This window comes from Scyliorhinus torazame, chromosome 21 (assembly GCF_047496885.1).
Source record: "Scyliorhinus torazame isolate Kashiwa2021f chromosome 21, sScyTor2.1, whole genome shotgun sequence".
Lineage (NCBI taxonomy): Eukaryota > Metazoa > Chordata > Chondrichthyes > Carcharhiniformes > Scyliorhinidae > Scyliorhinus > Scyliorhinus torazame.
Window position 1 is genome coordinate 31,031,222 of NC_092727.1, and position 22,461 is coordinate 31,053,682.

General features: G+C 45.3%; 1 protein-coding gene across 7 annotated transcripts in view; it reads left to right on the top strand.

The window, feature by feature from the left end:
* The window catches only part of gramd1ba (GRAM domain containing 1Ba), a 1,045,225-nt gene that overhangs the window by 402,112 nt on the left and 620,652 nt on the right, over positions 1 to 22,461 (top strand). For 4 of the 7 annotated variants that reach the window (XM_072486668.1, XM_072486667.1, XM_072486669.1 and 1 more), the window contains exon 2: positions 12,352 to 13,385. The exons of the other annotated variants lie outside the window; for them this stretch is intronic. In XM_072486668.1, the coding sequence (XP_072342769.1) occupies positions 13,048 to 13,385 (338 nt within the window). In that variant the 5' untranslated portion in view covers positions 12,352 to 13,047. The remainder of the gene's footprint in view (positions 1 to 12,351; positions 13,386 to 22,461) is intronic. 7 annotated transcript variants of the gene reach the window in all.

Consider the following 22,461-nt stretch of genomic DNA (forward strand, 5'->3'; position numbering starts at 1 on the left):
CCTCCTCGAGCTGTTCTCCAGGGCTTCCAGCCTTTCTATGCACCTCTTGTGTAGTGCCTCGTGTGTCTCCGTTTTTACCACCAGGCCCTGTATCTCATCTTCATTCTCGGCTGCCTTTGCCTTCACTCCACGGAGCTCCATCGCCTGGACCTTTTGTGTTTCCTTCAGTCCCTCGATTGCCAGTAGCATCGGCGCCAGCACCTCTTTCTTGAGCTCCTCCACACATCGTCGGAGAAACTCCTGCTGGTCTGGGCCCCATATCATCTGGGCTCCATCCGCCGCCATCTTGCTTCTCCCTTCTCTTCTCTGCCGCTGCTCCAAAGGATCCTTCGCAATCCCGCCACTACCGCCGCTCCTTTCCATACACACCCGGGGGGACTCCTTCCCTCGTCACCCCACACTGGGTTAGGTCGAAAAAAATTCCGTTGGGGCTCCCGTTAAGAGCCCAAAAGTCCGTTGGAACGGGAGGTGCCAAAACGTGCAGCTTAGCAGTGCATCACCGCAACCGGAAGTCCAGCTCTTTAGTTTTGCCGGCATTGAGGGAGAGATTATTGTCGCTGCACCACTCCACTAGGTTCTCTATCTCCCTCCTGTATTCTGACTCGTCGTTATTCGAGATCCGGCCCACTATGGTTATATCGTCAGCCAACTTGTTGATGGAGTTGGAACCAAGTTTTGCCACGCTGTCGTATGTGTACAGGGAGTAGAGTAGGGGGCTACATACGTAGCCTTGCGGGGCCCCAGTATTGAGGACTATTGTGGAGGAGGTGGTGTTGTTCATTCTTACTGATTGTGGTCTGTTGGTCAGAAAATCGAGGATCCAGTTGCAGAATGAGGAGCCAAGTCCGAGGTTTTGGAGCTTTGATATGAGCTTGGCTGGGATTATGGTGTTGAAGGCGGAGCTGTAGTCAATAAATAGGAGTCTGATGTAGGAGTCCTTGTTTTCGAGATGCTCTTGGGATGTGTGTAGGGCCAGGGAAATGGCGTCTGATGTGGACCGGTTGCAACGATATGCAAATTGCAGTGGATCGGGGCGTTCTGCGAGTATGGAGGTGATGCGCTTCATGATCAACCTCTCGAAGCACTTCATTACGACTGAAGTCAGGACCACCGGACGGTAGCCATTGAAGCACGTTGACTGGTTCTTCTTTGGTACTGGTATGGTGGTGCAGCCCCTGCAGCCCCCCTCCCCCTTTGCAGCCCCCCTCCCCCTTTGCAGCCCCCCTCCCCCTTTGCAGCCCTCCTCCCCCTTTGCAGCCCTCCTCCCCCTTTGCAGCCCTCTTTCCCCTTTGCAGCTCCCTTCCACCACTTGCAGTCCCATTTTCCACATTTGCAACCCCTTTCACCCACTTTGCAGCCCCCTTAGCAGTCCTCCTTTTCCCATATGCAGCCCTTCTCTCTCTCTCTCCCACTTTGCACATTCACCCCGCCTCCACAATCCAAAGATGTGCAGGGTAGGTGGATTGGCCACACTAAATCGCCCCTTGGAAAAAATTAATTGGGTATTCTAAATTAAAAAAAGAAATTGCAGTGTCAGAAATAGAACACATATTTTATGTCAGCTTGTTGTTTGTAGTTTTTTTTTAAAAACAAAGAGCACATAAGGGCACCAAACCAGAATTCCTTCGGCAGCAATTCAGTCATACTACATAACACATTTCTGGCATTTCAAATTTGGAATGAAAACAAATTTACAATTGTGTAGGAGCCAATGACTGCTGAAAGTGAAGTTCTAGTGCCAAGCAGCCTGGGAGTGAACTGGGGCTTGTTGTAGTTAACTTTTGGAACTGGATCTCAGTCAGCTTCACAGCCATTCTTGTTTCAAAACTGCAGTGTGATCAGGTGTCAGAAATAATGGCAGCCTTCTACTTGCAACCATGGTTAAATAAATTGTCTTTCATAGGGAAAATAATATGTGGAATCATTCCATGTTATATTTAGTGATATGTAAATAGTTTCTGATGCAGAAGGGCGTGCTGATCTTGGCTTTTCATTTCACTGAATTGCTTGATTGATGAGTTTTATTGTATGGGAACCCCCAAAGACACTGGCAGGAAGTTTCCAGCCGCTGTGATTCCCTGTTCCTGCCGCAACGCACCCCACCTGTGGGTTTTCCAGCGGCATGGGGAAGCTTCAATGGGAAATCCCAGTGGCAAGCGGCGGCAGTAGAGAATCCTGTCACCAGCGAATGGCGGCTGCCGAGAAAACGCGGCTGAGGGACCGGAGAATCCAGCTCACTAATTTTGATTTCCTTTTAGTCCCATGATCAAATAGATTTTCAATAATGAAATTTTTTTCTTCTTATTGACCAAAACAAGCTTTAGAAGCAGGAGTGAGACATAAAAATCGGTTGTTCTTATCAGCCCTCCCATTAGCTCAGTGGATGAAACAATGGGCAGACTTTTCCGTTTTTGAACCTTGAAGTGTTGACTGTGAGTTCTGTGGCATGTTTTCGCTGGTTGGAATGGCAGGAAGTCGCATGCGATTCCATGTTTGGAAGCTCATTAATTATGCATAGGTGAGCAGCTCACCGAATCACCTGAAAGATAGCAGCTGATTTGTCTGCCCTGAATTTTCCTGACCGGACCAAAGGTCTGGGACTCCATACTCAAACGCCACCAGAGTGCACACATCTCACTTTTTTCAACTCGTTGTCTTTAGGATTCTGACAAAGATGCCACAAAGGGATTCTACCACTGGGTGGGAGGATGGGTATCCCTTGAAATATGAAGATTTCTATGTACATAATCACAAGGCTTTTGTGATGCATCAGTGTGTGGCGGACTGTGTGATGCCCACATAATTCCCCTGTGGATCTGTGGAGCAATCCACAGGCAAAAAAATTGAGTCTGCCAATCAGTTACACGGTCACTGGCAGGGGATGGCATCTGACTCCACAGAACGCTCGCACCTCGCAAAGAATGTGGCAAATGTGATCTGCCAGAGCTCAGGACAAGCACAGCATTGCTCTCATTCATCTGTAAATAGTCTTTTTCGGTATACCCTAGTTACCTCTGTGCTTTGGTTCTATTCTCCTGATCTTCATATTCTTGCTGTAGCTTCCTTGCATCCTGGACCTCAGTGGGGCCTCCTCCTGAAGCTGCTCTTGTTGTTGCCTGTCCCTACTTCTCCTCCATTGCATTAGATCACACAAAAAGGCAGCATGGAGCCCTGGATCCACAACTGTTTTGTCCTTCTCTCTAAAATGGTAGATTGAATGGATTAATAAGTAGTAGGTAAATATAGTAAAGCTCATCACCTTGAATCAATAGCAAATGTTATGTTCTGTAGTGACTTTTGCCCTACTAGTTATCCCGCCAATGAAGCTTTGTAACTGAGCCATCATCAGATGCAAGGGGACACCCCTGAGGTTCAACATCTGAATTGCACAGTGGCTGGAAAAGGTTTGAATGACTTGCGCAACATGACCTAGCTCAGTGCGCCAATCTCAGATCTGGCATACTAATTATTAATAAGAGGTCTTTGTCTCAGATCTGACTACATTTTAATATTGCGGAACCAACAAGTTTTAGAGTGCCCCGTGAAAGGGCCCCTTAGTCCAGCAATGTGCTCCTCCCACACTGCCTTCAAACCTCTCCTGTGCAGACTCACTTCTGCTTTCGATTTTGAACTGCGCCATTAGTTTGATAGTGCAAGATAGGTAGTTCTTTGCTATTACTTTTGAGGCCAGCTTCAATGCTCCCTCTCTCACTGTCCAGAAATTTGCATGGAACCTCACGATGTGAAGGTAGAGCTCCCTCCTGTTGTTCTCCAACCTCCCCCAGTAATACTGGAGCCCATTGTTGTTGCTGTTGTCGATACTTCTGTCTACCCCCGAGGCCACCACTGTTGACATACCCTTGACGCATGTGGACTTGTATCTTCTATCCTCCCCATCTCGAGGCTGTATACGTGGTCACTTGCAGAGGAAGCCCCTCACCTCTTCTACCCCCACCCCATGAATGCTTCACACCCTCTCCTCTCTCCCACCCAAAATGTATTTTCCCCAAATACAGGCTGCAGATGCTCTGTGGTTGGACTTAGCACATAGGCTATACTGTTTAAAAGCTAGAGCCACTGTCAAATGTGTTGTCCGAGCAGTTGCTATCACATTTAGGCTATTCATTTTTAATATCTTCAGTTATATTATTTCCAACATTGTAACTCATGGTAAAAAGGTTGTTCCAACCATGGATGGTATTTTTAAAAAGATTTTTCTCCATAATGGGAGATCCATCAACTTGGGTCAGAATCTGTCATGTAAGGTCCATATCTCTGTTCAGAATAATTATCACAGATGATGATATCCCATTGTGTAAAATGGCAAAAATAAGATCCTCTCAACCATCCATGGCACCAATCCACTCTGGCAAACTTCAGCATTTGAGGATCGTTTAGACAACCTGGGGTCGGGAGAGATTTGTACGTTGTCTGCAGTTGTGCTGGAGCAGATGGGAGAACAGGATCAGGTGGGGAAGTGGTTGAGGTGTGTTGTTTGCTTTGATATATGCCCACGCAGCAGAATTGTCACCAAGGGAGCAAATTGGAAGCAAACAGGTTCAGCTGTGAGGCTCAGCAACCAGGAGACAACAATCGTTCAGGGTAAAACTGTCGAAAGCACAGAGATAGTATTGAGTGAATTGCAATAGCCTATTATAATTTTAGTAACTTATTTTCAGAACCGTCACCAAATTTGCATAGCAATTGTGCGTTTACTTTCAGTTTTCGCCAGAACTAAATGGAGCAGAATTAGGTGTGTACACGTCAGGAGTAACACTAAGGGGATACAGTGCTTGGGTGATGCTCATCAGAATAACACTGTTGCAACCTCTGCAAATGAATATATGTGAGTTAGCGCCTTCTAATATTTCTGATGGCTTTAGTGCTTATTTATTGTAATCCGTTTAAACCATTATTAAGTCTGCTGAATTTTCTGAATATGCCATTGTGTGTTTATTTTGCAATTTATAATTTGGAGAATTGCTGCTGCTGTCACACACTATCATATAATGACTGCAACACAGAAAGAGGGCTGGTATCAGTACTGGCACTCTGAAAGAGCAGTTCAACAAGCCCTACTCCCCCCACCCTTTTCCATAGCCCTGAATTGTGTTTGTCAGTTCAGGTGCTTAACCAACTCCCTTTTGGAAGCTTGATTGTAACTGCCCGCAACACACACTCGGGTAGTGCATCCAGATCCTAACCTCCTGCTGCATGCCCTCAGGTGCTGGTTTAGCTCAGTGGGCCAGACAGCAGGTTTGTGATGCAGAACAAGGCCAGCAGCACGGGTTCAATTCCTGTAGCAGCTAAGAATTCTGAATTCTCCCTCTGTGTACCCGAACAGGCGCCGGAATGTGGCGACTAGGGGATTTTCACAGTAACTTCATTGCAGTGTTAATGTAAGCCTACTTATGACAATAAAGATTATTTATTTTATATATTTTTTCCTTGTACGCCTTTCGTTCTTTCACCATTCACTTTAAATATGTGTCCCCTGGTTCTGGTTATTCTGTCAAAGGGAACAGTTTCTCTTTATCTATTTTGTCCAGACATCAGATTCAGAACACCTCTAGCAGATCTCCTCGCAATCTTCTCCTCTAAGGAGAATAACCCTACTTCATCTCATCTGTCCACGTGACCAAAGTCCTTCATCCTGGAATAATTCTTGTAAATATTTTCTGCATCATCTCTATTACCTTCACATCCTTCCTAAAGTGTGTCCCCAGATTTGGACAAGAATCTCCAGTTGAGAGCAAACCGGTGTTTTATATAGGTTCACCAAAACTTCCACTTGTACTCTGTGCCCTTATTAAAGTGTAGGATCCTGTAAGTGTTATTAACCACAATCGCATCCTGCCCTATCACCTTTAATTTGTGCACATATACCTCCAGCTTCCTCTGCTCCTGCAATCCCTTTAGAATGTTCTCCTTTATATCGCCTTTTGTTCGTCTAATGGGGCTGGTTTAGCAAGGCAGGCCAGCAGCACGGTTCAATTCCCGTACCAGCCACCCCGAACAGGCGCCGGAATGTGGCGACTAGGGGCTTATCACAGTACCTTAATTTGAAGCCTACTTGTGACAATAAGCGATTTTCTTTTTTTTTTCTACCTTTCAAAATGTATAATTTCATACTTGTCTGCATTTAATTTCATCTGCCATGTGCCTGCCAATTCCACCATCTTATGTCTTCTTGAAGTCTATCACAGTTCCCAATACCAAATTTTGTGTCATCCGAAAATTTTGAAATGTGCTCTGTACATCCAACATGGATGAGGAAAGGACAGGTCTTGGAACTTATACCTGGAGAATGACTACTCTCTGTTTTCTGTGACCCAGCCAACTTTGTGTACATGCTGCCACTGTCCCTTCTGTTCTAGGAACTTTAGCTTTGCTGAAAAGCCTGTTTTGTGTCATTTTACAAAATAGCTTTTGAAAGTCCATGTACACCAATCAACCACATTGCCTGCATCAACTTCGCTGTTACTTTGTCAAAAATTAATTCAAATTAATTAAACATGATTGCCTTTAGCAAATCCTTGCTGGCTTCCCTTAATAAATCCACATTTGTCTAAGTGACTGTCAATTTTGCCCCAGAATATTGTTTCTAAAATCTTTCCCACCGTTGAGTTGAGATTAAACTTGATGGCTAACTGCTGGGCCTTTCCTTACACCCTGGGCTGGATTCTCCATTTCGGCGGCCAAGTGCCGGCGCCAGTGGAGCATGTGTGGTCTTTTGCGACCAGAAATTGGCATAAAACCCTAACGATTTTGGGACCGGTGAGGAGCTAGCACCGGCGCCGAGTGAAACCGCCACCTCCTGCACCGAAACCGGCCGGAGAATGGCTGGTCCCAGGCTGCGCTTGCGCATGGCTCATGACCTGCAGCGGTCACGCCGTACAACATGGCGCGGCCATGTGCGGACCCAACCCACCATCCGTGACCCCACAGCCCACCCCTTGGCCACCCCCCACCAGTCCGCCCAGCCCTCGCTGAAGCCCCCTCCCCCGGCCAGCGGCATGGATCCCGGCCACGTGTGGCGGCGCTGGGCACAGTCCGCAGTCGCCATGTTGGGATCCCACACGGCGGAGACCACACGTGTCCCGCGCCGTCGGGAACTTGGCCCATGGGGGGGGATGGAGCAATGATGGGCCGGCTGATGATGCGCCAATGCACGTTGCAACAGCGCACGGCGCGCGTCACGATGACACTAGTTTGGGGGGGTGCGGAGCACGGCTGACTGGCGTGAAACTGCCGCCGGCCCCGATTTCGGCGTCAGAGCGCATTCTCTGCCCGATCGGCGAACACTATTTCGGCGTCGGGCAACAGAGAATCCAGCCCCCTATCTTAACCAAAGGTGGAACATTTGCAATGCTGGGGATAGGTGGGGCGGCAGCATTGATTAAATCTGTCAGTCCAATTCAGTAAATCAGGGAGCCTGCTTTGGGATGAATGCATTTGAACTTTGTAATCCAAAGGTTACATTTGTATTTGCTAAATACAAAATCTTCAACCCATCGGTGCCCTGTAACTTCAGTTGCAATGAAGTGTGTCTTCGCAGCTTGTTAAGATTTCTTGATGGTGCAGACCCGCTCAACACGCAAGAAGAAGAGGAAAAACACAGCTTAAAGGGAGCTTAACATGAGAGATAGGTTTAACAAAGAAGGCAAGGAACAACCATTTTAAGGATGCTGAGAAGCAAAGGAGAATAAAAAAGAAAAAGAACTAAACAGTTTGCTCTTCCATAGCACCTATGTCCATCAGGACATCCTGATGTGATATGGTGGCAATCAAGAAATTCTGAATGACTTGTAGTTAATAGCTAAGGGCAGCACGGTAGCACAGTGGTTAGCACAATTGCTTCACAGTCCCGGGGTCCCAGGTTCGATTCCCAGCTTGGGTCACTGTCTGTGCGGAGTCTGCATGGTCTCCCTGTGTCTGTGTGGGTTTCCCCCAGTGCTCCGGTTTCCTCCCACAGTCCAAAGATGTTCAGGTTAAGTGGAATGGCCATGCTAAATTGCCCTTAGTGTCCAAAAAGGTTGTGTGGGGTTACTGGGGTATGGCTGGCAGTGTGGGCTTGGGTAGGATGCTCTTTCCAGACTCGATGGGACGAATGGCTTCCTTCTGCACTGTAAATTCTATGATAAATGATAAGTAAGAAAGTAGAGTATTGGTGGATAAATCCTGTTGAACTGTTAAAAATGTAAGTTAAATTTTTAGTAGGGCAGCACGGTGGCGCAGTGGGTTAGCTCTGCTGTTTCACGGCGCCGAGGTCCCAGGATTAATCCCGGCCCCGGCTCTGGGTCACTAACCGTGTGGAGTTTGCACATTCTCCCCGTGTTTGCGTGTGTTTCGCCCTCACAACCCAAAGATATGCAGGGTAGGTGGATTGGACTCGCTAAATTGTCCATTAATTGGAAAAAATGAATTGGGTACTCTAAATTCAGTTTAAATTTAAAAAAAATTTTTTAGTGACAAATGGGACGTGAGGGAGTGAAAAAATGATCTAATTGAGGAAATGGATGTGGAAGGGGAAAACTGCATTAAACAATTTACCTGTGGTTTAGAGAAACCTGTTTCACAGGAAGATTTTCATGCATTTCCAGCCTTTAGTTTTCATCATTTAGAATAACTGGACCTTTCCATTCCAATTCTTCGGACAGATTTTTGATATATTTAAAGGTGAGCACGAATTGGAAATGACAACAAATTGTCCAGCACCATCACATTGTTCATCTGCACATTCATCTTGGCTCCACTGTGTTTTGTTTTTAAAATTATTTTATAAATTCCACCTCACCTGTGTGACATGAAGCAAAGACTGTGACCTTGAACTAGCTTGACAGGCAGTAATGGGTCCCAAGTCTCGATTCTGCTCCCTTTTTAAATTCTTTTTTCTTTCTTTCTTTCTTTTCCAATTAAGGGGCAATTTAGCGTGACCAATCCATCTACCCTGCAGAGCTTTGGGTTGAGGTGCTGAGACCCTCATGGGGAGAACGTACAAACACCACACGGACAGTGACTCGGGGCCGGGATCAAACCCGGGTCCTTGGCGCCATGAGGCAGCAGTGTTAACTAACCACTGTGCCACAGTGCCATCCCCTGCTACTTTTTGATGATGCAGAGTTGCTACCTTGGTGATGGCCCATGTCCCTCCGACTTTTAGGGTTTTTTCAGGTCTTTCTTTCCAGGGTTTACTAGCTGGTGAAAATTTAAAATCCCGAGACGAAAGCCCAGCTGGGATGTGCTCAAATGCCACAGTGGATGGCCCAGAGTGCCTGGAGCAGACTCATGTCCTTGGCAGAGTGAGTCTTCTGTACTCTGGCTACTGGGCAGGGATGTACCAAGCGTTGGCTATAGTTTATTCCATCAAAAGGTGTGAGGATAGAATCATAGAATTTACAGTGCAGAAGGAGGCCATTCGGCCCATCGAGTCTGCATCGGCTCTTGGAAAGAGCACCCGACCCAAGCCCACACCTCCATCCTATCCCCATAACCCAGTAACCCCACCCAACACTAAGGACAATTATGGACACTAAGGGCAATTTAGCATGGCCAATCTACCTAACCTGCACATCTTTGGACTGTGGGAGGACACCGGAGTACCTGAAGGAAACCCACGCACACATGGGGAGAAGGTGCAGACTCCGCACAGAGAGTGACCCAAACCGGGAATCGAACCTGGGACCCTGGAGCTGTGAAGCAATTGTGCTAACCACTGTGCTTCCCCCTCCAGCATCACCTTGCAGCAACCTTTATAGGACGTTGTTGCCCTTGCAGTAGATTACATGTTGCTCAATGATGTAAATAGCAGATGAAATGACTCAACACTTTCCAAAGATGACGGATAATGCCATATGTTATAAAACTTTCAGTCTCTGTTTGTATTTTCACGTACTGCTGACTTTGGCTTATTTTTATTCATCACCCATTTTAAAATATTCTTTCTCCATGGCCATATCTCTGTCTGCCCAGTTATCTCCCTGGGTATCTGGTGTTAATAGGATCCACACTGGTTGGTGAAGACAAAACAAATAAATCAAGGCTTTCCTTGCTAAGAGAATGTATTGACTTTGTTCCGAGTCAACACTCCTCACTTTCACCCAGTGTTCCAGCTACTCCTGTTTATATGTTTTTATGGGAAAAACAAGCATAAATCAACAAAATAAACTAAAAAGAGGGGTGACAGCCCCTGATGGGGGCACTGTATCGAAAAGAAAACTTCAAAATCTACCTAAACAAATTAAAATGTAATTCCTAGGGCTGATGATATAACCCTCTATTATATGTTCAAATACTCATCACTTGTTTCCCTTAACAATGTAATTGACGTTAACCAACCTCAACAAGATAGTTGTTAAGTGGAAATTAGTGAGATTAGTTTAATGGACGCTCTTCATATTAGAAAACATTTCGAAAGAAAGAGTATTTTATGAGGGGATTGTCTGTACAAAAAAGCTAATCTGGATCTTAGTTGATAGCCTAAATGTTATCAGTAATGTGATTTCTCTGCAAGTTATTGCATTTTGCTTGCCACAGAAATTTCAGCTTCTGTGTTTAGTGCATTGCTTGCCAAAATCTTCTGAAGATTGAAGGTCGGAACAAACATATTTTGAAGGACAATTTCAGCTTAATTTTATTTCTAACTGAGCTAATGGGCCTCATATATCATTGCGCTGAGCAAACTCTCCCTAATTTGTTTTGAGGATATAAAATTAGAAGCGGTAAGTACATGTGACAGTTATGTCCATTCAGTCATCTGCACCATTGCCCTCTTCTCTCACTGCACAAATAATATTGGTTTCCATACTGAATAGGATAATTTGACATTTATTGCAACAGTGCCTTCTTGGATAATCACATTTTAAAACTGTAGACTAATCAAATGATTCAAAAGACAGATGTATCAACAACAACAACTTGCATTTATATAATGCTTTTAACTTGAAAAAAATGCCCAAGGTGCTTCACAGGAGTATAATCAGACAAAAGTTAACAAAATTGTCACCTTCCATTTGCTTTTTAATCTGCTTCTGGCTTGCATTTTCTTCTGTCAATTTCTCATCTACTCCAATAGCCTTTTGCTGGGATTGGTATTAGTTTCCCAGCAAACAGTTGAAAGTCTGTACTTAACAGAGCCCTTCACAAATTGACCTAATCTTTCATATTATTTAATTATCTTTATGTCCCTTTAATTAAATCAGTTTTGATTCCTGGTTTTGTCATGAAATGTCGCAGAATTTGTAGAAATATCTGACTGCGACATTGGTCATATTTGTGAGTCTGTGTGCTTTGAAGTTTGAACATTTGTCATTTCCTGAATTGGTGACACAAATACGGGTGTTTAGCCCTCAAGTAGGAGAAGTGATTTAAATAAACTGGCTTTTAGTATATTGTTCCTCTTCAAAGCAAGTTCCGCAAGTCCAGCTGTAATGATTAGATATATCCTTTGCCCATAAATGATATTCTACCTTGCTGTATGAACCTATAATTAAGACCCAATTCTGTAGACCGTGTGTTGCCCATTTGACTGTTGCATTGCAAGAATGGGAATTGTTTTATGTAAACATTGTTCCACACCCTGAAAATTAAAATGGAGATTTTAAATTTGGATTCAGTTCTTTGGATGCCAGTGATTAAATGACATTTTGAGAATTTTAGGATGCAACTTCATGCTTTTTTGGATCCCAGGGAGTACAGTACCTGATGTTTAATGCAGCTTAGGAAACTCAAATGTACTTCAGTGCCAAAGTGAATTATTTAAAAAAAACCTTGTCTCATTAATTTGCTTATCCATCTATCTACATTGAATATAGAGATTTTGCATTCAGCATACTGCGGATTATTGTAATCTTCAGTTTGCTTTATTGTAGTTTTCCTTTAAGATAACATTTATTTTGAGAGATGTCTTCAATAGAAAGATCTTGCACCTTACAAACTTGTAACTCTGGTTTTCAAGGCAAGACAAAATATTCAACTTGTAATCATGCATGTTCTTGCCCTGAGTAAGATGTATAATAAAAATATACTTTGAAAAAAAATCCCAACCTCTTTAAAACAAACTCACCGATATATTTTATTCAGCTACTGCAAAATGAAAGCATCTCATTCTAGGAGGATTTTTAAGTGAGCGCTTTTAAACCATTGTAGTGCTCCACCTCCACCCCAAAAAGTGTTTTTTTGGTCAATTTGAATCACAACACTGGTATGTCGGCAAAAAATTGTACAATCGTTTCAAACTGTACAGTTATAGTATAAAATGTTGTATAAGTGGTAATATGATCAGTAAACTGAATGCATAATTAGCTGCTTTTTATGTGAATATTTACAACAGATAACCTTTATTCTTTTTAGGGGAGCACTGCTGGTTGAACTTGTGTGTGCATCCTGGCTATTGAGTCACTAATCTTCACTCTCATTCTGCTCACATCGAAAAGTATATTTTGTTAAACTGTGAAAAATAATTGACCCCATGACGTGGAAGAAGAATGGCATTACCATGTAGATGTGGGATTAGGAGTTTGGCCATTCATCTGATGAAGGTTTGACAACTTGCGGTCCTGCTCTTTACAGCCACTTAATAATGTAAGCTACTCCCATGTGGCAGAGACTAGAATTACATGCTACAATTGCCGATGCATGTTTTATCTTCTGCATTATCTAATATTACAGCTTCCCTATTGGGCATCGTTCTCCTCATCACGCTGCTGCTGCTCAGATCCTTCTGTGGATTTTGATTGGTTTTTAACTTTTGTTTATAATACCTGCCGTCAAAAGATTTTTGTCCAGCCTGCGAATAGCTTTCTGCTGACAGTTAACGTGCTCTGGAGGGCTTAAGGGCACTGAAGAACTTTCAGTTATAATATTTAAAGGAACAACAAAAATAAGCAAAGTGAACAGGTACCGGATCTAATCTTACGATGTGCGTGATTTCACAGTGACAGCTACCATTTTCTGGTGTGACTTGGTGAGCGTTAATTTTTCTTGTATACGACTGTTTTAGAACTTCGTTTTGCAGCACAGCAACTGAATCTTGCACAAACAATACAAATGTCAGATATCCTGCAGCTTCCTGCTGTACATATTTCATCAGGCAATGGCGCTATGGCTTGGTCAAGATCCTCAACACCAACGCTTCGCAGGAAGCGTTTCAAAATAAAACGATGGAAGAATGTTCAGAGTGAGAAAGAACAAATGGTGAACAACATTTACTGTGTTCCAATAACCAAAGAGTACCTACAGCTTCCTTCTATTGAAATCACGCCATCAAGTGATGAGGATACTCCTTGGTCAAATTGTTCCACACCAAGTGCTTCGCCACGCCGCAAACGCTTTCTGTTGAAGAAATGGCTTAAAGTTCGTGAGAAAGGTGAAGCAAGTGAGACCAGGTAGATATTTAACATAGAAATGAGAAATTAACAGATAATATGAAGTGCTGAAAGTAGAAATTCCTGTTACTTCCAAGAACATAGCAACTGGGATGACCATTTGCTTCTGTAGTGACTGCAAACTCATTTATAAGTAAAAGCAGAACGAGGCAATAAGCTGAGTGCTGTTTATCATTTACTTGCCTTTACAGAGAAATTGCATCCGTCTTATGAAGTATGGCTTTTAGACAAGGATAGCAATTTGTTTCTAGTTTTTACATAATATAGTTATCTAAATCTTTCCGTCACCCATTTGCTTGATGTATATGTTTTTCAGTCAATGTCCAAACACAAATTTTACAGTAATATAGTGAAAAATACATATCTCTCTAAATTGTGATGGGTTTTATTCTTGAAATAATCTTGAAACCTACTGCTTGATACTGGTTACAAAAGCAACAAAATGTAGCAGCCTTTCATAGGCCTACAGGTGAGTCAAAATATTTGGATGAAGGAATAATCTTTTTCATAGAATTTACAATGCAGGAGGCCATTCGGCCTATCGAGTCTGCAGCGTCCCTCGGAAAGACACCTCCACCCGATCCCCGTAACCCCACCTAACCTTTTGGACAGCACGGTAGCATAGTGGTTAGCACAATTGTTTCATAGCTCCAGGGTCCCAGGTTCGATTCCCGGCTTGGGTCGCTGTCTGTGCGGAGTCTGCACGTTCTCCCCGTGTGTGCGTGGGTTTCCTCCGGGTGCTCCGGTTTCCTCCCACAGTCCAAAGATGTGCGGGTTAGGTGGATTGGCCATGCTAAATTGCCCTTAGTGTCCAAAATTGCCCTTAGTGTTGGGTGGGGTTACTGGGTTATGGGGTACGGGCTTGGGTAGGGTGCTCTTTCCAAGAGCCCGTGCAGACTCGATGGGCCAAATGGCCTCCTTCTGCACTGTAATTCTATGATTCTAAGGAGCAGTTTAGCATGGCCAATCCACCTAACCTGCACATCTTGGGACTGTGGGGGGAAACCGGAGCAGCCGGAGGAAAGCCACACAGACACTGGGAGAAAGTGCAAGCTCCACACAGACAGTCACCCCAGGCCGGAATTGAACCCGGGACCCTGGAGCTGTGAGGCAGCAGTGCTAGCCACTTTGCCACCATGTCGCCCATTGTATGTATTGCTCATATATATATCTACGAATAATATTTCAGTTCCCCAAAATGAATTATTTTGGCCTTCTGCCCAAGAAGCGTAATGTATATTTAGAAAGATGGGGGGAATTAGAAAACAGAAGTATGTAAAATAGATTAAAATTAAAAGTCATAAGTTGCTACATAATTAGCATTTATCATTAACATTGGAAGAAGTCAGGCCTGTACATCAGGTTCTTTGAAGAACCAAGGATATCATCAGTCAAGTTAAATGTGGAACAAGATAGCCTCTTAATTTAATGCTTTCAGATCTGCATAATTTTGGGAAGGAACAATTATTAGAAAATATACAGTTCTGTCTATGCGTCTGTTGTGTAATGTAAAATTTTGTACCTTACAAATAGTTCAACAATACAAGACTGTTGACTAGACACCGGGCGCGATCTTACAGCCACGCTGCGCAGGAAAAGTATCTCACTGGCACAGGGTGGCCGGTGAAAGCCAGGAGACCCCACTCCCAGGATCCAAACGACTTGCAACGCCTTGCGAGATTTAACGCAATCTCGCGAGACGTTGCAAGGGAAAGGGCTGCCCCCTCTCCTCTGCCCTGTTTGTGTGCTGCATAGAACCTTTTGCCGAGTCCATCAGGAAGGATCCGGGTATAAGAGGAGTGACGATCCCAGGCAGCGGAGGCGCGCATGTCAAGGCCTCCCTGTACATGGACGTCGTCGCCGTCTTCTGCTACGATCCCGTGTCAGTGCGCAGCCTCTTGAACGCCTGCGACCAGTTTGAACTGGCCTAGGGAGCCAAGGTAAACCGCGGCAAGAGCGAGGCCATGTTCTTTGTTAACTGGGCTGACCGGTCCTTTGTCCCCTTCACCGTCAGGTCAGATTACCTGAAGGTGCTGGGGATATGATTCGGAGCGTCTGGGGCGTGCACCAAAAACTGGGAGGAGCGCATCGCCAAGGTAAGACAGAAATTGGGCATGTGGGAGCAGCGCTCCCTCTCCATTGTGGGCAAAACCCTGGTCATCAGGTGTGAGGTACTCTCGGTGTCACTGCACGTAGCGCAGGTCTGGCCCATTACCCGACCCTACGCCGCAGCAGTTACCCGGGCCATCTTCAAATTCATCTGGAGATCCAAGATGGACCGTGTCCGAAGGGACACCATGTACAAATCTCTGGATAAGGGAGGGAGAAACGTACCCAACGTCTCCCTCATCCTGATGGCCACCTTTGTGTGCAGCTGCATTAAGCTGTGCGTAGACCCCCAGTATGACCAAGTGTCACTAGATACTGAGGTTCTACCTGTCCCCGGTGTTACGAAGGATGGGCCTGGCCTCATTGTCACGGAACGCGCCAAGTAGTTGGACCGTGCCGTATCACCTGTCCCTCGTGGAAATTTTTTTTCAGAAAAACACCTTTGACCACAAGGCAATGAAGCAGTGGTCAGCACGTAATGTCCTCGAGGCCCTAAGGGAAAAGGATGTTAGATGGTTCCCTGAGCAGACTGTCAGTCATCAGGCAGAACGCCTCATCACCAGACCTGTCAAACAAGCACCAAGACCTAGCTTGGCTGGTGGTGAGAAGGGTCCTCCCCGTCAGATTCATCATGAACACCCGAAGGCTCAGCGCCGTCGCACGCTGCCCTCGGAGTGGCTGCGGTGGAGATGAGACAGTCACCCACCTCCTTGTGGAATGTGCCTTTGCAAAGAAGGTCTGGAGAGAGATGCAGTGATATTTGTCAAGGTTGATCCCGAGCAGCTCTGTGACACAGGATTCTGTGCTCTACGGACTGTTTCCAGGGACACACACTGAGACAAACATCAACTGCTGCTGGAAGGTCATCAACTCGGTAAAAGACGCTCTTTGGTCTGCCCGAAACTTGCTGATCTGCCAGTGCAAAGAATTGTCCTCGAACGAGTGTTGCAGACTGGCACATTCCAAGGTCCAGGACTACGTGCTGAGGGACGCACTCAAGCTTGGGGCAGCTGCCGCCAAGGCGCAATGGGGAAAGGCCACTGTGTAAGGTCTTCCAACAAATGTACACCTAGGGGCTGGTAACCGTGTAAAACCCCTCGGTCTGGGTCATTAACACTCCAATGTACACAAGTACTGAAAGAAACATGACAATGTAAATACTTACGAAAGAATTGTAAAGTAAACAGAGAAATGTGTGGAATGTCATCCCAATTGAATGCAAGTAAGTTAAGTGAATATGTAACTTTGATGGAAATGTACAGTCACAGAATTCGAAATGTTCTGTAATGTTTATTGGAGATTTTATGAATAAAGTATATTTTTTGAAAAAAAAAATCTCCAAGAGGATCAGAGGCCCCCAGCTGCCTCAGGGTGGTGCCTTGGCACTGGTGCCGACTGTGCATCCTGGCAATGCCAGTCTGGCGCCCTGGCACCACCAACTGGGTGCCAGTCTGGCACTGCCAGGGTGCCAAGCTGGTATTTTGTGCACACACAGGATCAGGCTGGGGTTGCCCGGCGTGGGTGGGTTGGGGCGGGGGGTTGAGGGGGGATTTCACACTACAACAGGGAGTTCCGGCGAGCGGGGCACCCCGTTGTAAAAACCAGGGCTATGTGTGGCCTTGGCTGCATGTTCTCCGTTTGGACCCCTTATTCAAAGCGAGTCTCGTTGAATAGCTACGTGTTTCTCGACACTGAGTGTGCTGGGAAACACACAGCTAAACGCGCTCGTTCAGGAACTTTGTTCCCTTTTGGGAAGATCGCGCCCGCCATTTCCCATGTAAACAGCTTGGCTAACATAACAAGCTTTCTCATATTATAAGAATTGCATCTGGATTACATGTAGTGGAATTATTAAACTTTTTATCCTGTGTTTTGGGGGCTGACTAATCAAGATTTTAAGTACAAAGGTTATCAAACTACTTTTAACCCAATGAATTTAAGGTAGGTGGTAAATTTCGGAATAAGGCTAGTTTATTTTTTGACTTGGAAATTGGTTACAGAGCTCAGTCATGTTTTCTTTATTGTCCAAAAAGCTGACCAGTTTGCATGGTGCATGATGCACGTGCTGTGTAACATTTAGTGTTGTCTCCTTATTATTGTCTGATTGGGTCTTAATGGCCTTGACATAAGTGCAAGTGAGGAAGGCTAGAATTTCTACAAGAGACAGGTCAGTTGCACGAAAAATGTTTGTTTATTGAAGATAAATTATAGAGTGGGCAAAGATTAACCTGTTAAGCTGTTCTGTAAATTTAACAGTTACATTAATATTCTTGCAGAATTGCACTGCCACTATCTGAACAGTGAATGTTGAGTTTAATTAAACACATGCATTTCCTTTTTAATGGTCTAAAGTCCGACTCCTCTGAAAATTAATACTTACTTTGCATGCAAAGCAGAGAAATGGAGAGGCAATATTAGATTTTGCATTTACCAGTCCACCAAAAGTAGTTATCAAACAGATGGTAGACTAGCCTTAAATTCAAAGAGTGATCAAAAGGCAATGGAATTGTCACGGACATTTTAAAGGTGTTTCCACCAAAGTCGGCGATGTGGGTGTGTATATTTCACATTTGGAGTGAGTAATTCAATATTAAAAATAAGCCACCAGCAAAACTTTTTAGGTTGGTTTATTTCGTACTATTGCTTTCGAAGTTATCAAAGAAAAGATAAAAGTTAAAAACACATACACACAAAGATGAACTAAAAAACTAAACATCAAACAATATTTTTGTTTGTTTTTGTTTATAAATTTAGAGTACCCAATTCATTTTTTCCAATTACGGGGCAATTTAGTGTGGCCAATCCACCTACCCTGCACATCTTTGGGTTGTGGGGGCAAACACGGGGATCAAACAATATTTATAAATGTGAATCAAGTTTAGTCCATATTTGGGGCAGGCCTGATAAATTTTGAAGTTGAGATACTTCCGTTGTCCAAAGTGAGGTCTTGAGGTTGCAGAGTTGTCTCTGCATGTGTGATAACTTTCACTGTTGAATTGCAGGATGCTGCTTTCACAGGTGAGTTTAGTAGTGGAATTGGGCTGAGAGGGAAGCGAAAATGTTCCTTTCTTTTCTGGTTCTGCAGGTGTGGAACTTTCAAAACTGCCCAGTTACTTAGCTGACCACCCATTGTTTTAGGTGCCTGAGGTGCTCCTTGGGTTTAAGCTGTTTTAAGATGGTTCTTCAAGATTAATCTCCCAGCTTCCTGCTCTTTTCAGTGCTTTTTGCAAATAAGCCAAGATGATCACCATTATTATATGATCTGTATAAAAGTGCTGAGCCACTTGGCTCCAAAGTCTTCTTAGCCGTGTAGTGACCAAAAGGATCAAGGTTGCTCCTGCCTTTCAGTGGCTTATCAGTTAGTGTCTTTGTGTTTGGAGGAAAAGCCATCAAGTTAATGAGTTTCTGGTTACTTGTTTGGAATACTCATTGAATTTTAAATGGATACATCTGCGAATGTCCTCTTGCCAGGCTGAAAGGTTGCAGCCCAAATCCACAAGGAGAAAGTCATGTGACTCTCAGAATCCATTTTGGAAATAGTCTTTAAACTTCATCCAAGGCTACAAATTTTTTTCATTTTTTCTATTTTTTATAAATTTAGAGTACCCAATTCATTTTTTCCAATTCATGGGCAATTTAGCCTATCCAATCCACCCACCTTGCACATCTTTGAGTTTGTGGGGCGAAACCCACGCAAACACGGGGAGACTGTGCAAACTCCACACAGACAGTGACCCAGAGCCGGGATCGATCCTGGGACCTCGGCGCCGTGAGGCAGCAATGCTAACCGCTGAGCCACCGTGCTGCCCTCAAGGTTACAAATTGTGATCTTAAAAATATTTTTTTCCATGAATTTATCGTACAACTATGCACCGTAATAGAATGCTGACTCTTAGTTCAAGGGGGCAGGGATACAAAGAACAGAAGTAATGTTTCAGTGTGCAGAGCCTTGGTCAGACCTCATCTTGAGTATTGTGTTCAATTTTGGGCATGGTATTTCAGGAATCATAGAATTTACAGTGCAGAAGGAGGCCATTCGGCCCATCAAGTCTGCACTGGCTCTTTGAAAGAGCACCCTACCCAAACCCACACCTCCACCCTGTCCCCATAACCCAGTAACCCCACCCAACACTAAGGGCAATTTAGCATGGCCAATCCACCCAACCTGCACATCTTTGGACTGTGGGAGGAAACCGGAGCACCCGGAGGAAACCCACGCACACACGGGGAGAATGTGCAGACTCCGCACAGACAGTGACCCAAGCCGGGAATCGAACCTGGGACCCTGGAGCGGTGAAGCAATTGTGCTAACCACTATGCTACCATGCTGGAAAGATACATTGAACTTGGAAGAGGCAGAGGGCAGAATTACCAGGGTTTAAAGGGTTATGTCCTAAGGACAGAATGTTTACACCTGGCTTATCTTCCATTGGGTTTATGACATACGTGTTTAATTAAAGTATCTACAATAATATAAAGCATGTTCTGATGGAGGAATTTTAAAATTGGTACTTGCCCATTCAGGAATGAAATAATGAAGCACTTCTTCACATAAAAGAAAGTGAAAACCTGGAATTTTTTCTAACCCCCCCCCCCAGAAAAAGATTGTGAATGCTGGATCATTGGAAATGATCATTACTGTGGCCAATGAACCTTTATTAGGTAAAGTTATCAAGAGATATAGATCAAATCAGATCAGTCGCATGTTGCAGATGGAGGCAGTGACTCAAAGAGAGGCCAGGCTGACAGGGCACAACTCACTTTATTCTCCATTAGTCACAATAATCACTCCTCCCCACACTCCACTCCACGTAGGATCTCTTTCCCCGAACTGCTCCCAGGTCGGGGTTTACATTCTGTGGGGAGCTCCTCCAATTAGGTAGGAGTTCCACCCTCTAGTCACCTGAGTAGCTCATACTCTGAGGTGCAGGAGGGGAATCTTTCTCTGAGCTTCTGCTGCTTCTGGCTGTAACCCTACTTCCGGACCTGGTGTGTTATTCTGTATGCTGGCTGCCTGTTTCGGAGCGTTTATTAAGAAGAAGGGGTTCCGACTTCCGGTGGCAGCTATGAGGGAGTAGGTCGCACATTTGGTGGCTCCCATTTCGGTCGGGCTTTTGGACCTGTTCCCTGACTTTTTTGCGCTTTTGAGCGCGGAACTGGAAAGCAATAGTACTCAGGCACTGAACCCATACAGCATTGTATGGACTTAAGAAGCCGGAGGGACCGTAAACAGCAGACAAAGTGGTCAAGCAAGGGCACGGTGGAGGCTGTGAGAGAGACCAATATGGCCGATGTCCAGAGCAAGGCACCGACAGCCCAGTCTACAATGGAGCAACTGCTACAGGCCATGCAGGAGGGCTTTGTAGCTCTGAAGCGCGATAACTTGGAGCCACTCCAGAAGTCGATGGACTGATTGGGAAAAAAGGCTGGATGATCAGGCTGAGAAACTCCAGAAGTTGGAGAAGACGGTGGAGGAGCAGGCCGACTTTCAAACAGTGGCGGACATGGAGATTCGGACGTCGAGGGATCAGCAAAAAATGCTCCTGGAAAGGCTGGAGGACCTGGACAACAAATCTCACCGGCAGAATGTAAGAATCGTTGGCCTCCCGGAGGGGGCTGAGGGGCTGGATGCTGCCGTGTATGTGGAGTGTATGTTTCAGAAGCTGCTGGGGAACGAGGTGTTCCCTCGCCCGCCGGTGGTGGATAGGTCACACAGAGTGCAGGTGAGGGAGCCGCGACAAGGGGGTCCCGCACGAGCGATGGTGGTCCAGTTCCACAGGTACCTGGACAAGGAGCGGGTTCTGCAATGGGCCAGGAGCACACAAAGCTGTACTTGGGACAATAGCACCCTGCGTGTTTACCAAGACCTGAGTACTGAGGTGGCCAGGAGGAGGGGAGGCTACATGCAGGTAAAGGAGATTTTGTATAAGATCAAGGTGAAATTCGGGCTGCTTTTTCCGGCGCGACTGTGGGTTACGTACGAGAGTCAGCACCACTATTTCGAGGAACCGGAGGAGGCGATGGACTTTGTTAAGAAGCAAGGGCTGGCCCTGAGCTGAGGACTCTTGGACTCATGGTAGAACTTTTAAGTCTATTTTGTTTCTCTCTCACTGTGAGAGATGCCTGCATTCTTGGGTCCGTTCTTTTCGTTTTTTTGACCTTTTTAGGTGGATGTATTTTGGTTGCGATGTGTTTTTCGTGGTTTCCTTGAATATTTCCTTTTTTGGGTTACTTGTTTGGTTGGAGTTTTGGTAGGGGGAAAACATAGAAAAGAAAATAGTTAAAAAGGTGTGGTTATGATGGGGGTTTCGGGGGAATTTTTTGCAATCTTTTTCTGTGTTTTGCGGGGAAGGGCTGAGAGTGCCTGGTACTACTTATCTCTATTTGTTTGATTTAAATTGCACTATTGTTGGGGATGTTTCTGACTTGTATAGAGTATTTGTTTAATCAGGACTGGTTTGGGGTAGATGGATGGGCTGGGGGGAGGGGAGCCATGGAACAATGGGTGAGAGACGCGCTGGTGCCGAAGCTGGGGGCCACCAGGCTAGCTGGGTGGGTTAGTCAATGGAAGCCAGGTGGGGGTTGTTCATATAGTTAGATTGGAGCAGGGGTTAGGTGGTAGGATGGTGTTGCTAGGGGGAGGGAGGGGGGGAGTTGATCTGCTGAGGAGGATGGAAATTGGACATGGCAATAGTGGGGAAGTTATGGGTGGAGCCGGCCAGGAGGCGGGCCAGATGATGCGCAACACATGGCTGGGGGGCTGGCCAAGGAAAGGGGATGGCTGTTAGCAAAGGGGGGGGGGGGGCGAAGTGCCCCCCAACCAGGCTGATCACCTGGAATGTTAGAGGGCTAAACGGGCCAGTGAAGAGGGCGCGTGTGTTCACGCATTTGCGGGTTCTGAAGGCGGACGTAGTCATGCTGCAGGAGAAGCACCTGAAAGTGGCAGACCAGGTTAGGCTAAGGAAGG